Raw genomic sequence first — 16,088 nt, 5'->3', positions numbered from 1 at the left:
GGACTCAGGGCTCAAAGTTGGGGACTCAAAGGAAGGAAGGTTGGGGAGTAGAAAGCTGGCCACTCCTACCTGGATCATGAGCTACTGTGATTCATATTGATTCCATCAGTGCCTACAAACTGAGCACTTACCAGGTACCAAGCCCTTCCCATCTGAGTGTCACACACCCTGGGAGGTCGCTGTGATTACTCAGTGATCACACAGTAGCAACACCAGGACTTGGATTGCAGTTGTCTCCTTCGTAGGATTTATTCTTACCTGCCATGCTTCCTATCCAAGTGGAAACAAGCTGGACAGGGGTGAGTTTTGAAAGGCTGCCCTATAGAAATTGGAGGATCTATGTGATTTGTGCTTCTGAAGGCAGAACCAGGTTCAAAGTCTTTTTTTTAACTCTGAAAATTAGAGCTCTCCACCAGTGATTGCTGGGTGCTGAGCTTCCTGTCACTGGAGATATTCAAGCAGAGGCCAGAAATGCCTACCAAAGAAGAAACTCCTGGAAGAGGTGGGAAGCTCTCTATATGAGAGGAACCCCAGAGGCACTGGGATAAGGTAGATTGAGAAGGGACTTTGCATCAGATGCACTCAGAAAATCTCTAGCCATGTGACCTATTGGAGCTGCAATGTCATTATCTGCAAAATAGAATTGGTAATAATTCTGCCTGTATTGTGCAAGGTTGTTCTGAGGATTAAGCCAGATCATGCAAGTGCAAAGAGCTCTCTAAACTGTATGCTTCATGCATATGTTACATCATTATCATTTTGTGAAGTGAGGATTTCTCAGAAAGTCTACACACTGCCGAGCTCCTACTGTGTGCCAGGCACTTTGTACACACCCATTATCTCTTTTTTTTTTTTTTTTTTTTTTGAGACAGAGTCCCACTCTGTTGCCCAGGCTGGAGTGCAGTGGCGCAATCTCCGCTCACTGCAAGCTCCGCCTCCTGGGTTCACGCCATTCTCCTGCCTCAGCCTCCTAAGTAGCTGGGACTACAGGTGCCTGCCACCACGCCCGGCTAATTTTTTTTTTGTATTTTTTAGTAGAGACGGGGTTTCACCATGTTAGCCAGGATGGTCTCGATCTCCTGACCTCATGATCCGCCTGCCTCGGCCTCCCAAAGTGCTGGGATTATAGGCGTGAGCCACTGCGCCTGGCCCCCATTATCTGTTTTTATCTTCACACACCCCTGAAGAGTGGGTATCCCCATCCTGAGCTAGGAAACCTGGCCAGGTTCTGTCCCCAACCCTGGCATGATGGGGTGGGAGGTCGGAGGGCCGTCCCCTGCTGCCACTGCTTGTACCTGCAGAGCCTCTCAGCATGCGCCACTGTGCAGGGCACCCCACAAACTTTACCTCATTGCTCTGCACCCATGAAGTCGGTCTTGTCAAAGCCCTTCTGCACATAGGAGAATTGAAGCTCAGAGAGGTTAAGAAAGCTGTTCCAAAACAAGCCAATAATGGGGCAGATTCCACATTTGAGTCTCAGAGTCTTTCTGACTTGAAGACTTATGTTCTTTGCTCTTCTCTAAGCCTGTGATGTGCTGGTGAGGAAGGGAAAGGTGCAAATGAAACTATAAGGCACTATCTGTGCTTGCCAGAGCCAGCGGTTGGGGGAGGACTTGAAGTGAAACGTTTACAAGCCGTTGTGACTAAGTGTCAAAAGTGGGCAAAATGGCAAGGGCTGTGAATTCAGAGGTAGGTGGAAACTCTGGATCCTGTGCCCACAGGTCAGGTGTGTCGAAGCCATAAAGCTAAGAGAAGTACTCGGAGTCAGGAGACCCAGGAATTCCCTTCCAGCTTTGCCACTAACCTGCAGGTGTCCTTGGTGAAGTTGCTTCATTCCTCTGATCTCAGCTTATCCACCTGTGAATTGGCCCAAAAATAGCCCCCTGTTTGTCTCCTGGCACTCATAAGAATCAAACTCCATCAGACACAGGAAGTCACTTTAAAAGTAGAAATTAGGGTTCAAATGAGAAGAATCCTTATTAGTTGGATGTGAGGGAGTCCCGCAGATGCCCAGCTCCGAAACAGGATTTGCTGGAGAAGGAGGTTGGCCGGAGGGGAAGAGGGCACCAACGTGTATTTGCAGCCTCAGGGTATGGCAGGACCAGGTTGATTAAGGCCTGATCCCTGTTAGCAGAAGTTCAGTCTGGCTCAGAGACAGACAGACAAACAACGCAATTCAAGTAAATCTTACCCAGAGAAACCAGATTCTGTAAGGATAGGTGCGTCTCCGCCAGGTGCACTCTGGGGCTCCAGAATCTTCCTGTTAATGGTCAGTACCATGAGACTTCCTGAACTCAGGGCTTTTTTTTAATGAAGATGACAAAAGGCTATAAAGGGATGGCGAGGCTCACTGTCACTAATTAGACTCACAACACTTAGATACAATGACCCATGAGCCTAGATACTCTGTGATCATCTTTGGCTGCCCCCAGCCTCCTCTGAGCATCTCACATGGCCTATTCCTGGGATCTTGCTACAGGGCAGGAAGGTTCCAGCTTATTGCTCATGGGCTTAAAGTAGAAATAATGGCAGTAACAATAGGTGGCATAATGGAACACATACTCTTATGGGGTCCTTCACCCCATAAGAATTATTTTATTTTATCCTCACCCCATAAGAAGTATTGTATTTGGCCAGGCATGGTGGCTCATGCCTGTAATCCCAGCACTTTGGGAGGCCGAGGCGGGCAGATCACTTGAGGTCAGGAGTTTGAGATCAGCCTGGCCAACATGGCAAAACCCCATCTCTACTAAAATTACAAAAATTAGCAGGGCGTGGTGGTGTGTGTGCACCTGTAATCCCAGCCACTCGGGAGGCTAAAGCAGGAGAATCAGTTGAACCTGGGAGGCAGAGGTTGCAGTGAGCTGAGGTCATGCCATTGCACTCCAGCCTGGGCAACAGAGTGAGACTCCATTTGAAAAAAAAGAAGTGTCGTATTTAACCCTCACCACCATCTAATGAGACAGGTAGTATTGTTATCCCCATTTTACAGATGAGAAAACAAAGGCTTAGAGAAGTTCCATAATACACAGTTCAGAAGTACAGTGTATAAGAAGGACCAAAGCTTTAATTTTGTTGCATCTGTTTGACAGAAATTTACATTTGTTGTAGGGTATGGCTGCGTCTCTATAGAAGGCAGGGCTTCCCTCTCACATGCTGTGGCCCCTGTAATGATGCAGGTCTGAATCTCAATCCATTCATGGCCATGCAATGAAGTCCCCATGCCCAGGTTCCACTCCAGGCCACTTAAGTCAGAGCCTCAGGGGAGAGGGCGGTGGATTGAGAGTCTGTGTGAGAATGCTCTATTAGTCTCTGGGGCTCCTTTCAAATGCTGAGGTTCTCCTGGGTGCTGTAAATCTTGGGTAGGGATCAGGAACATGAAATAAAACAGCTTCTCCACTTGTACAGAAAAGTAGCTACCATGTAATACCCTGAAACCTCCTAGGAAGCAGCTGCTGGTCCCTTTGGGATGGAATTGGTAGAAATACGAAGAAGCCACAGGAACGCACACAGGGAAGAAGCCAGGACCAAGAAGACAGCGGCAATGCAGTGCCTTTGAGCTGGCATCCTGCAAGACTGTCTGCTGTCCAGGGAAGCCCCTGCACCTTGTGTGTGGCCTCAAGAGCTAAGCCTTAAGCCCCATGAGGGTAGGGACTCAGAAGACTCGACCCAAATATCAGACATCATTGTCTTTTGATTCTCATCACAACCCTTAAGGTAGATATGATTACCCTCCATTTAATAGATGAGGTAACTGAGGCCCAGAGAGGGAAGTGACTTGTCCAAGACCAAACAGTTAGTAAGTGGCAGAGGAAGTACTCGAACCCACCTGCACGCAATCCAGAGTTCATTCCATTTCAATAGTTCTCGGCACAGAGCAGATGCCCAATGAATATTTAATTAATTGCGTAACTGAATCAGGTCCTGCATCCCTGCATGGAGCTTTCTGGGCCATGACTGTCTTCCTCAGGCCCATCTCTCCCAGCACAGGCATTGTGGGACCCAGGAGAGGAGGGTCCTACACGGGGAATTATGTTGGGGTTAATATCCTCTCCTTCCAACCACACTCAGCACACTTGTCATCAGTCATAAAACTATGCAGAAAGAAAGGAAGAAGGAAGGAAAGAAGGAAGGAAGGAAGGAAGGAAGGAAGGAAGGAAGGAAGGAAGGAAGGAAAAGGAAGGAAGGAAACTTGTTCATATTATTTATCTCAGGGAGGTGCCCAATCCCTCTGCCCCTTTGTGTTGTGCTGAGTCTGCACAACACAAAGAAATATTTCTTATCTGTGCTAAATTTACTGTCCAGTAATTTTTCTATTCTCATTTTTTGTGACAAGCAGCTGAGTGATTTTCTCCTGGCTTTTCTTCTGAGACTCAACCAGTCCCGTAAATCGCCATGGTTATCTCCTCTGCAATCCTCACAGCAAAAAGTCACCCCAGCTTTGGTGGCCTTCATGGGGGCTGGCTTGTCACCCAGAGGCCTTTAGATCCTCCCTAGGTCAGTGAGGACTTCCAGCAATACCCTGGGGCCAGAGGGCAGGCACACCTGGGGCTGGGCCCAGCATTTTCCTCATTGCTGAAGCTCAGCCCTGAAAAATTCCATGATATCGAGTGATTGTCTACCCTGTGCCCTGCACTCTGATGCCAGGGCTGGAGGAAGAGGCAATAATGAAGATGCAGCCATTGGTCTCAGGTGCTGACAGCCTAGACGGAGGGACAGCTGAGTCCTGAGGAGTTGGGTTTGTAGAGCGCTTTGGGGGATATGGGCTCTTGAACTGACATCGTCTCACTTTTTCCTCAGGGGCTCAGGTGGTGGGACAGTCTCATTTCAACAGATGTTGAGTGGAGGGGTAGAACACAGGCCTAGAAGAAGATCTAGCTCAACAGGCAAGGAAGTAGAAAAATATGGGTGTGTTCAAGGAAGAATGGGGTGTAAAAGACAAGAGCAGAGGGATAGGGTGGCACAAAGCTGTGGTCTTTTCAGGCCTGGACTGGTTATGGCAGAGCCCTAACATGGCTGGACAAAGAGCTCGGACTCTCGTCCGAGTGGCTGGATCATCAATGGTCTCTGGGCAGGGCCTGTGGGAAGTTTGCAGAGATCAGCTGCCTGGGGGCAAGAGGGGTCCTGAATCAGTGTTGGAGTCAAAAGCCTGGGTACAGAGGGATTCAGGGTGGTGGGGGGGTGGGGACCCTGGCGGCTGCCTGTGAATCATCTGCTTCCATAGTTCGTCGGGGAGGCCAAAACTTTGCTGGCATGGAGGGGTAGGTAGGGCTGGCCCAGAGGCAGGAAGGGGGCGAGAACTGCTAGGGATCAGTCCTGGGCTGCCTGTCACCGTGTGCTCTGAACCCGAATGCCTCAGTGTCCGAGTGTGGGTGGCAGGAGGATCTGACGATGAGTATATTTAAGGCAGTGTCTGAGAAATGTTAGTTTTCACCCTGTTCAACAGAAGAGGCAGCTGACAGAGCATACATAACCTGCCCCAAATCACACAGCCAGAAAGAATGACAGCACTGCCACATATGGCCTCCACTCCCTCTGCCCTCATCTGGGTCCAAAGGCCACCAGAGGGCGCCCAGGCCTTGGGAGACAGACACTAGCAGGGCTGGCCTGGGACCTCTGCTCTAGTTACCAGGCAGGGGTGGAGTGAGATACCACACCCTGTTTTACAGATTGAGTTGCCGCACATTTACCTAGTAGGAAGTATGGTCAGACTAAAATCCGAGTCTCCTCGTTCACAGTGCAGTGACGTTCCAAATAAAAACACTAGCCGGGCGCGGTGGCTCACGCTTGTAATCCCAGCACTTTGGGAGGCCGAGGCGGGCGGATCACGAGGTCAGGAGATCGAGACCACGGTGAAACCCCGTCTCTACTAAAAAATACAAAAAATTAGCCGGGCGTGGTGGTGGGCGCCTGTAGTCCCAGCTACTTGGAGAGGCTGAGGCAGGAGAATGGCGTGAACCCGGGAGGCGGAGCTTGCAGTGAGCCAAGATTGCGCCACTGCACTCCAGCCTGGGCGACAGAGCGAGACTCCGTCTCAAAAACAAAACAAAACAAAAAAAAAAACACTAATTTTTTTTTTTTTTTTTTTTTTTTTTTTGAGACGGAGCCTCACTCTGTGTGCCAGGCTGAAGTGCAGTGGCGTGATCTCGGCTCACTGCAACCTCTGCCTCCCAGGTTCCAGCGATTCTCCTGCCTCAGCCTCCAGAGTGGCTGTGATTACAAGTGCCCGCCACCACGCCCAGCTAATTTTAGTATTTTTAGTAGAGACAGGGTTTCACCGCGTTGGCCAGGCTGGACTTGAACTCCTGATCTCAAGTAATCCACCCATATCGGCCTCCCAAAGTGCTGGGATTACAGGCGTGAGCCACCGCCCCTAGCCCAAAAATGCAAACTTTTATTTAACCAGAGTATTTAGTGTATCTGCATTCTTCAGCCCATTGTACTCCAATGGCAGTGCCAACTAAACGTGCATTAACTACAGCTTGACAAAGGTTAATATGTCACTAGGAGTTAGGGGCCTCTGGGAAATTTGCAGTGGGAGAAGCTAACACAGAAGGGACCTTTGAGCTGCATTTTGTAGGATGCATCAAATGTTACCAAATAGTAGGGTTTCAGGGAGAGAAATGGAGGGAACATGAAGAGGGAACAGTGCATGCAAGGCACAGGGCAAATAGTCTGGAAGAGCAAGGCGTGTCCTGGGAATGGGGTGTGTGTACTGGGAGGAGGCAAGACAGAAAAGGCTGAGGCCATGGAGCTGGGACTGGGAACAGGAAGATGCTGGGCCTAGGTGGGGAGGGGCACCAAAGGTACCTCTGTCTGTTGCCCATGAAACCCTTCAGGGCACAGGGAAGGGAAGCCGAGCACCAGATCCCACTGTCCTGGGTGGGAGAGTGCTTGGCACTGAGGAGGCAGGGAGTGGGGGGACAGTTAACCCAGATTCTCCCTGCCCTAGTTAACTGTTAGATATTGAAATGATCTCATTTGACCATCATTTGACCTATGGTCTCCATGTGGGTAGGCCTCAGAGCCACACACCTCAGGCCAGGAGTACCATTCATCCAGACGTGAACATCTTCCTGAGACTTCCAGAGTTCTTGGTTCACACAGGGGCTAACATGGCTGGGCTTCTGCTGCAGTGGTAGGAGCTCTGTGCACAGAGAACAGCCTCATCTGCTCGCCTTGTTTCCACCTCCCCTCCCATTGCCCCAGGTTCTTTGGCCCCACAGCAGCCACATCTGCCATTGGTGCCAATAGGTTTTCCAGGAGCCGGTTGAGGTGGGAGGGAGGGAGAGGGTTGTGATCAGACTGAGGCATGGGGATTGGATATAGTCTCCATGTCATGATTTCTTTGGTCACAGTCAGTCCTAGTGCCACCCTGGGGTGATGGGGATGTGTTCTGGTCACCTTGGGCCTGGCTGACCAGCTTTATCTCTTGGCACAGAGGCACAGAGCTTCGGCCTGCTGGATCCCAAACTCTGCTACCTGCTGGATGGAATCCTCTTCATCTATGGTGTCATTCTCACTGCCCTGTTCCTGAGAGTGAAGGTGGGTACCACTGGGCTTTGGGAGGAGGGCACGGGGTCCCCCACTTGATGGATGTTCAGAGGGGCCTTGGTCTTGGAAAGTCTCAAGCTTGGGTGGTGCCTGGGGCTTGGTATCCAGGAGCAAAGCAGGGACCAGCCAAGTGTGTGCCTTGAGTGGGCTGAGGAGGAGGTGGCAGTGTCTGGCTGAGATGGACAGGGTGGGAGGGAGAGCCTGATGCTAGGCGCCTCCATGACAAGCCGTACAAATGTGTGCACATCAGTGTCCCAGGGAAGGCGATGCTGCTGGTGACAAAGGGGCTTATACTCAGGCAGAGGTCCTTCTTTCCAAGGGTGAATGAAGGCCATGTTAGCCTTTCTCTTGAAAAGGCCCTTTCCTCATCTGTAATTGGGAGAGCAGACCAGAGCATGGGTTTTTCACTTGGTACCTTGCAGACCCTGGATTTCTTCGTGGGGCTGGTCATGGTGTGGGCACAGAGTGGAAGAATTTAGGAGTAAAGGGGAGGATCCAGTCCCAGTCATCACTTCGGTGCTCCTCAACCCATTTCTTGTTTGAATGTTGGACTTTGGCATAATATTTTATTTGAAAAACCAAATCTTACTGAGTTTCTTGTTTTAAGTTTGAAAATGCTGCCCTAGATGATTTCTAAGGTTGTTTCCAATGCTCTAGATCTGTAAGACATTGCAGTTTCTCCCGCCTGAAGCGGCATGAAGTGAAGCAAGAGTGAGGCTGTGTCAGCTTCCAACAGATGCTCAGGACACTAAGCGAACGCGAGGCTTCCTGGGCACCGGCGCAGCCGGGCGATGGCTGAGGGCTGAGCGAGTGATGCACCTACAGCACCCGGCTCAGGGGGTCAAGATAGGAGGCGGGATCTTGACCAGCCGCCATCCACCCTTTGGATTGTCCTCAGAGTCCCCGGAGGAAGGGATCCTAGAGAATACTCATGTCCCCGGGGGCGCAGACCAAGAACCTTACACCTCTGCGCACGCGCGAGGGCGCTAGCCTGGGAAGAATAAACTCCAGCGTGTCCTGGGCCAGCGTGATGGATGCACGTGTCACAGGCGGGAGGAAAAAGGACAGTTGGGCTCAGAAAAAGGGGCTGCCACTCCCCGGCCCCTGCAAGGGCTCAGCCCCAGGAGGCAGGGCAGCATTGTTAGTTGCCAAGGAGCGGAGTAGGGCTGTCCCTCGGGTCGCCGCGCGCCCTGGCACCCCGGCACCGCTGCGCTCCCTCGCGGAGCAGTAACGCGCTTTGCTCTCTGTGTTGCAGTTCAGCAGGAGCGCAGACGCCCCCGCGTACCAGCAGGGCCAGAACCAGCTCTATAACGTAAGTCAGCCTCGTCGTAGACCCTCTGGAAAGGAAGGGCAGTCCCCTCCTCGGACCTAGGGAACACGCCCGCCAGAGTCTCGGGTTTAGGTTTGGTCCCTAGCTGTCACCTCTGCGACCCGGCTGCAACTCGTTTAACCTCAGTTTTCTAACCCGTAAAACAGGTGTAGTAATTGTACGTGTCTCAAAGGGCGTCATAAAGATTACATGCTTTAATGGCTTAATGCATGGAACGAGCTTAGTCTAGTGCCTGCCACTAGTGAGCACCCAAGCCGTCAGCAATTTGCAAAGGCTAGATTGGGGTGGAGAAGGAATGTATTAGAATCTTCCCAGCGGAGGGGAAAGCGATTTCACACTGCCTGTGCAATGGGACTGTGGTGGAATTGACTACCACCTCTGAGCCCCCGCTTCTCTATTTGCTCATGAGAATGTTGTTCCTTATCCCGTTGGACTGATCAGCATATAGTACTTGGTGACCTTTGGGGATCCCATCCGCCATCATGTTAATGTGTGTTCTCTGAGATGTCCTCTGGGATGATAGTCTCCAGATGGACCAATTACCATCCCCTCCCCAGCCCCTGCCCCTCTTTTTGTGAGCCACCCCAGAGAGGGAAACCACACTCCCCAGTCCAGCTGGCTCCATCCTTCTGAGTTTCCTCTGTCCTGTGTCTGACACTTTCTTATCTGTTATAGGAGCTCAATCTAGGACGAAGAGAGGAGTATGATGTTTTGGACAAGAGACGTGGCCGGGACCCTGAGATGGGGGGAAAGCCGGTAGGTGTTCCTCTATCTTCCTGTGTGTTCCTGCATGTGTGGTGGGGCTCAGCCCAGGCTGTGGGGGAGGGCTCCTCAGCTCACTCTGCAACCAGACTCGACCCTCACATGTGTGGGCCCAGGACAAGAGAAGAGATGGAGACCCACTTGCTGCTGCACCCTCTTCCTTCCTCCTCGGCTCCATTCTGCATCTCAAGGGGCCTCACCCCCGGACGTGGCACCCCACTGCTCATGTCTAAGCTCTACCCACCTCCCCTCAAACTGCTCCTTGGCCATCCTGAGACGCACACGCGGTGGCACCATCTGCCCCAAGAGGACAGACCTGGTGAAGAGGTCCATACAGGAAGGGCCCAAGACCCCTGGATAACCCACATATGGTCAGGGTATGGTCCCTGGGGGGCTTTGACCTCTTGGCTTTGTAAACACTATACCCTGTGGGTAGGGGAGAAGCTAGATGACACCACAGTAGGGTAGTGTCCTCTTTGTTTTTTCCACTTCCTTCTGATTTCCTTCCTTCCTTCCTTCCTTCCTTCCTTCCTTCCTTCCTTCCTATGTCTTCCTTTCTATTTATTTTATATTGACAAATTATAGTTCTACATATTTATGGGGTATGAAGTATTGTTATGATTTTTGAATATAATATGAAATGATTAAATTAAGCTAACATTTATCACTTCAAATATTAACTTTTTTTGTGATGAGAACATTAGCAACTTACTCTTAGATATATTAAAATGTATAGTACTCACGTATTAGCTATATTCAGCATGTTGTGCTGTTGATCTAAAAATAAATTACTCTTCCTATCTAATTGAGGCTTTGTACCCTGTGACTATCATCTCCCCATTCCCCCCATTCCCCAGCCTCTGGTAAACATCATGCTACTTATCCATGCTTCAGTGAGTTAAACTGTTTTAGATTGAGAACTGTTTCATGTTTCAGCATGTTGTGCTGCTGATCTAAAAATAAATTACTCTTCCTATCTAATTGAGGCTTTGTACCCTGTGACTATCATCTCCCCATTCCCCCCATTCCCCAGCCTCTGGTAAACATCATGCTACTTATCCATGCTTCAGTGAGTTAAACTGTTTTAGATAGGTGAGAACATGGAGTGTTTGTCTTTCTGTGCCTGGCTGATTTCACTTAGCATAATGGTCTCTAGTTCCATCCATGTTAGAGTGAGTAACAGAATTTCTTCCTTTTTAAAAGCTGAATAGTATTCTATTGTGTGTATGTTCCACAGTTTCTTTATCTGTTCATTCTTTGATGGACCCTTAGGTTGATTCCATAACTTGGTTATTGGTTTCTTTTTTTTTTTTCTTTTCTTTTCTTTTCTTTTTTTTTTTTTTGAGACGGTGTTTAGCTTTTGTTGCCCAGGCTGGTGTGCAATGGCACAGTCTCGGCTCACCACAACCTCTGCCTCTTGGGTTCAAGCAATTCTCCTGCCTCAGCCTCCCGAGTAGCTGGGATTACAGGCATGCGCCACCATGCTTGGCTAATTTTGTAGTTTTTAAGTAGAGGCGGGGTTTCTCCATGTTGGTCAGGCTGGTCTCGAACTTTCGACCTCAAGTGATCTGCCCGCCTCAGCCAACCAAAGTGCTGGGATTCCAGGCGTGAGCCACCACCCCCGGCCTTGGTTATTGTTAATAGGGCTACAATCTGGAATCACAGGCATGAGCCCCTGCGCCCGGCCGTGGTTATCGTTAATAGTGCTACAATCAACATGGGAGTATAGACATTTCTTCAACAAACAGACTTCAAATCTTTTGGGTAAATACTCAGAAGTGGGATTGTTGGGTCATACGGTAGTTCTATTTTTAGTTTTTTTGTGGAGCCTCAATACTCTTTTCCATAATGGTTGTATTAATTTATATTCCCACCAAGAGTGTTCAAGGGTTTCCTTTTCTCTCCATCCTCGCCAACTATTGTTGTCTTTTGTCTTTTTGGTAATGCCCACCCTAACAAGTGTGAGGTGATCTCATTGTGGTTTTACTTTTTATCTCCCTAATGGTTAGTGATGTTAAGCATTTTTTCGTGTATCTCTTAGCCATTTATATGTCTTCTTTTGAGAAATGTCTATTCACCTATGATTTATTGTGGAAGTTTTACAGTTTCAGGCCTTATGTTTAAGTCTTTAATCCATTTTGAGTTGATTTTTTTATATGGTGTGAGATGAGGTCCAATTTCATTATTTTGCATGTGGATATCCAGGTTTTCCAACACCATTTATTGAAAAGACCATTCATTTCCCATTGAATATTCTTGGCACCTTTTGCTAATTGCTCGGCTGGGACCTATGTTACTATATTGAATAGAAGTAGTGAGTGTGGGCATCTTTGTCTTGTTTCAGATCTTAGAAGAAAGGGAGGAAAGGCTTCAGCTTTTCCCTGCTGAGTGTGGTGTTAGCTGTGGATTGGTCGTATGTGGCCTTTATTGTGTGGAGGCACATTCCTTCTATACCTAATTTGTTGAGAGTTTTTAGCATGAAAAGATGTTAAATTTTGTCAATTGCCTTTCCTGCATCAATGAGATGATCAGGATTTTTGTTCTTCATTCTGTTAATGTGGTGTATCACGTTTATTGATTTCGTTTGTTGAACCATCCTTGCATCCCAGGGATTAATCCCACTTGATCACAGTGAATGATACTTTTAATGTGTTGTTAAATTTGGCTTGTTAGGGTCCTCTTAAGTGCAGGCTCAGGACAAAGGCCAGGCCTGTCCTGGTGTAAGGGCAGTGCTGCCAGGTGCTGCCAGTGGTCACGCCTGTCCATCCAGCCCCTGTCCAGGATGATCCCTGTGCTGGTTGTGTTGTTGCTAGAGTGAATGGGCAGTAGAGAGGCTGTTGATTTCATTGACCACTCCTCACCCCCACCATCCAAGTTTATCTTGCCTCTTTTCCTCTTGTCAGGACTAGGAGGGTGTGGGGAGGGCACCTTTCAGTAGGCACTCACTACCAGTGTCTGGCCCTGCTCCAAATGATGGTATGTGACACCTTTTGTCTTCAGCCAAAAGTCCCGCTTGTCAGCTTGTGATGTGTGTGGGGGTCTGTCTGCAAAGGGACAATCTGCAGGCGTCCTGATGGCCTGCCCTGGGCAATGCTGGGGTTGGGTGGGCCCCTCTGGAAGAGCGAAGTGTGTATCCAACTGCAGGTAACCAAGTATGAGCCATGTAGTGCCGTGAAGGCCCCAACAGTGGCCTAGGCAAGGCCTGGGGTAGCACAGGGAGGAGAAAGGCAGAGGGCAGAGCCCCAGGGAACTGTAGTCAGGGGGCAGGATGGGGTTTGCTGTACTTTCATGGCTTGGGTTTGTGTTTCTCTCCTTCTAACGTCTTCCCTTTTTGTTTCCTAGCAGAGAAGGAAGAACCCGCAGGAAGGCCTGTACAATGTGAGTAGAGGAGACCTCACATTTGACCTTGGAAAGTTGGAGGAAGGGCTGGAGGAGGGCTCTGGAGGAACGCAGTTGCTCCTCACTCTGTGGTCTTTGTCTGTCCAGAACTTCCCTTCTTGGATTGAGTAATGTCTCACCTGCTTGCGGCCTGCAGCAGCACCTGCTTCTAGAAAGTCTCCTTAGCTGAAAAGTGCCGAGTAATCTCCCTTCCCTCTCCCCCTGACCCCTGCTGCTGGAGTTCCCAGGTTGATCAGCCTGGGGTGTAGGGGGACACAGCAAGGTCAAGCTAGGCAAGGACAAGGTGGCTGGCCCCTTCGAGGGGCTCCTGTCCTGGGTGCTGAAGTCTTCTGAGTGTCCGCCCTTATAGGAAGGTCAACCTCACCCTCCTGGGTGTGACCCTGAACCCTGATTGTCTATCTGGGTTGCCGTGCAGGAGACCCTTGCAGGTGGCAGCCTCCTGTGAAAGAGATGCCTCCCCGCCCCTCCTGTGGGGAGGGAGGGTTGATCTACAGCCCATTTGGCTGTGTAAAGAGACAACTTGCTCAGATAAATGATTCTGGGGCTCCAGGTGAGCCCTTGTTTTGCCCAGTCTCCGTGTCTGTGTCTGGAACTCCACCTCCTATCTTTCTGAGCCTAACTTGAGCTCCTCAGCTCAGCGCAAAGAGCTGGCAGCTCGGAGGAGACTCCAAAGGGCTGAGGATGAGGGGGGTGGGCTGGAGCTGGTTGTGGGCAGAGAAGTTTGTGTGCATAAGGTTTGGAGCCTTGATTGTGGGAGCCCTCCCTCCATGCCACTGCTGCCAATTTGGGGATCAAGAAGTTTCCTCTTGTAGGGGAGCCTGCTGCTTTCTGCATTAGTTGGTAAAAATCAGTGTTCCATGCCCTTTTCTGCAGGCACTGCAGAAAGATAAGATGGCGGAGGCCTACAGTGAGATTGGGATGAAAGGCGAGGTGAGTGTTGCTGTTTCTTAATTCCCGAGGGAGTTAGTTCCTCTTGGTCCTCCAGACACGCCTGCTGCAGGCCTCCTTTCCCATCCACTCCTCATCCCAGCTGCAAATGCCCATGTGCTGGCCATCAGAGGTGAAGGTGAAGCTGGCTGTCACCCAGTTGGGCAGAACATAAGAAACTAAGGAAGGGCTGATGCTCTTTCAGTACTGAAAACCAAATCTAGATTCTATGACAGCCTAAGCTTCGCAAAAGCAGGTCCGTTTTAATAACAGGAAGCATCGAGTGCTTAATATGTGCTGCCGTGTTCAGTGCTCAGGACCACAGGTCCCAGGGCAACATGAAAACGTGGGACCCCCTTGTTCATCAACAATTAAGAATTTCAAAATGGTGAGAGTGAAGCATTGACCCCTTCCAAGCAGGGGTTCTCTGTAGTTTTATTTAAATCCCACAACAACCCAACGAGAAACATGTGCCCTGCGAGGCACAAGGAGGTTAAGTGACTTACCCAAGGTCTTCTAGCTGGTAAACAGGCGCGTGATTGAACTATGCCAGAGCTCGTAACTGCTCAAAACAGCTGGTTATCAGTGAGCAGAAATGACTAGCCAAGAACTTTAAGAGCTGAAGGGAAGCCTATTTATCCAAGCAGTGGGCAACATAGGTCCTGTGGGCCCTAGACCTTAGGAATCTGATGTCTGTGAGGATCTGAGTGGGGTGGAGCAAACTCAAGCCCCATTATGGCCAGGCCTCACCTTACTCTGCAGAGATGAAGGTCTGACCAGGGGCCTGAGGATCCTTCTCTCCCAGGGGCAGGGGTGCTGCTGGGAGACAGTTACCTCTGATTTCCTGGGTACCTTGGGAGGGGCCCTTGAGCAGAAATGCCACTACTGACTGCCTGACTTTCTAATCCTTTTCTCATTTCACTCCCAAAGAACCAGCGCCGGAGGGGCAAGGGGCACGATGGCCTTTACCAGGTAGGAGCTGCCAGTGTCCCTTCTGCGGAAGGGGCACCATCTGACAAGGGGCAAGATGAAGGCCCCCACATTTTGCCTGCTGGTGGCACCAGCTCTTGCCAACAGCTGGGCAGGGCAAGCCCAGGGCACCCATTTAGGCCAGCGGCAACGCCACTGCCAATAAGTCCCTAGAGCACAGCTGGGACTCGGCCATTCAAGTGAATTACTTGGCTCCAACCATGCCTTGCTTGGCCATGGCAGACAGAGCAGCAGCTGTCCGGAGGGTACACGGCCTCCCCGCAGATGCAGATGGAGGCAAAGCACCACACAAGTGATTATCCTCCCTCTTTGGGTTCTTGTAGAACCCTCACTCTGCGTCATTTCCTTAGGCCTAGTAAGATGAGAGGTTAGCTGGGAAGACTGAAGGAAAAAAAGCTAAGAAAAATGGCAGCTTCAAAAATAAAATGTTATGTAGTTAGGTGCCTGGTTTTTGCAAATCAGTGCAGGCAATTATGCAAACTAAGCATGGTCAACCTACTTCTCTAAAATATGATCCCCGGCAGGTTGTCATTTCTCTCCTTCTGGCTCCCATGGGCTGTTCATAGCTTGTTCTTCTGACTCCAGTGTCAGGATGCCCAGCTTGCCTGAGTTGAGTGATATCAAAAGGGCTGCAGAAACTTACCTGTGTGTGGCTGCTATTGATCGATCCGTCTCCTTCCTGGCCCCTGGACCAGGGGACAGGCATTCCAGCAGGTTTGGGGCCAGCCTTGTGGGCCTGTTCCTGACCAAGAAAATACTAGAATCATCGGGCCTAGGAAGGGAAGGAGGCTCAAAGAGGGCTGAGGCCAAGGAGCCCCTCTTCTCCCTGTGACAAGTCCAGGCTTCCTTTGGGCCCAGGTGTCAGGGACAGCAGATTCTCTGGAGCAGGCCTGGGCCCTCCCGCCGATTCCTGCCCAATATGGGAGGTGGGAGACTCCTTTCTCTTAGGTCCAACAGGAAGTTGGCGTGGCCCAAGCACTGTAAGGCACAGCATTTGAGGAGCTGAGAAGAGGGGTGAGAATTTAGCTGGAAAGGAGGTGCTGCAAGGCCATTCCCGGCAGGGCACAGAACCCATCTACTAACGAAGCTGTTGCAGCCAAGGCTCCCACCCGTGGGGTCAGGGGGA

General features: G+C 50.2%; 1 protein-coding gene across 4 annotated transcripts in view; it reads left to right on the top strand.

The window, feature by feature from the left end:
* CD247 (CD247 molecule) overlaps positions 1-16,088 on the top strand; it is an 86,652-nt gene that overhangs the window by 69,315 nt on the left and 1,249 nt on the right. The window contains exons 2-7 of one of the 4 annotated variants that reach the window (XM_063625124.1): positions 7,442-7,545; positions 8,810-8,866; positions 9,560-9,640; positions 12,992-13,024; positions 13,919-13,975; positions 14,909-14,944. In XM_063625124.1, coding sequence (XP_063481194.1) covers positions 7,442-7,545; positions 8,810-8,866; positions 9,560-9,640; positions 12,992-13,024; positions 13,919-13,975; positions 14,909-14,944 — 368 coding nt within the window. Of the gene's footprint in view, positions 1-7,441; positions 7,546-8,809; positions 8,867-9,559; positions 9,641-12,988; positions 13,025-13,918; positions 13,976-14,902; positions 14,945-16,088 lie in introns of all 4 variants that reach the window. The other 3 variants (XM_063625122.1, XM_063625121.1, XM_063625120.1) reach the window with 3 other exon arrangements.

Source organism: Symphalangus syndactylus, chromosome 12 (assembly GCF_028878055.3).
Source record: "Symphalangus syndactylus isolate Jambi chromosome 12, NHGRI_mSymSyn1-v2.1_pri, whole genome shotgun sequence".
Taxonomy (NCBI): Eukaryota; Metazoa; Chordata; class Mammalia; order Primates; family Hylobatidae; genus Symphalangus; species Symphalangus syndactylus.
Note: the sequence above shows the minus strand (reverse complement) of the source record. Positions and strands in the feature narration are given on the sequence as shown.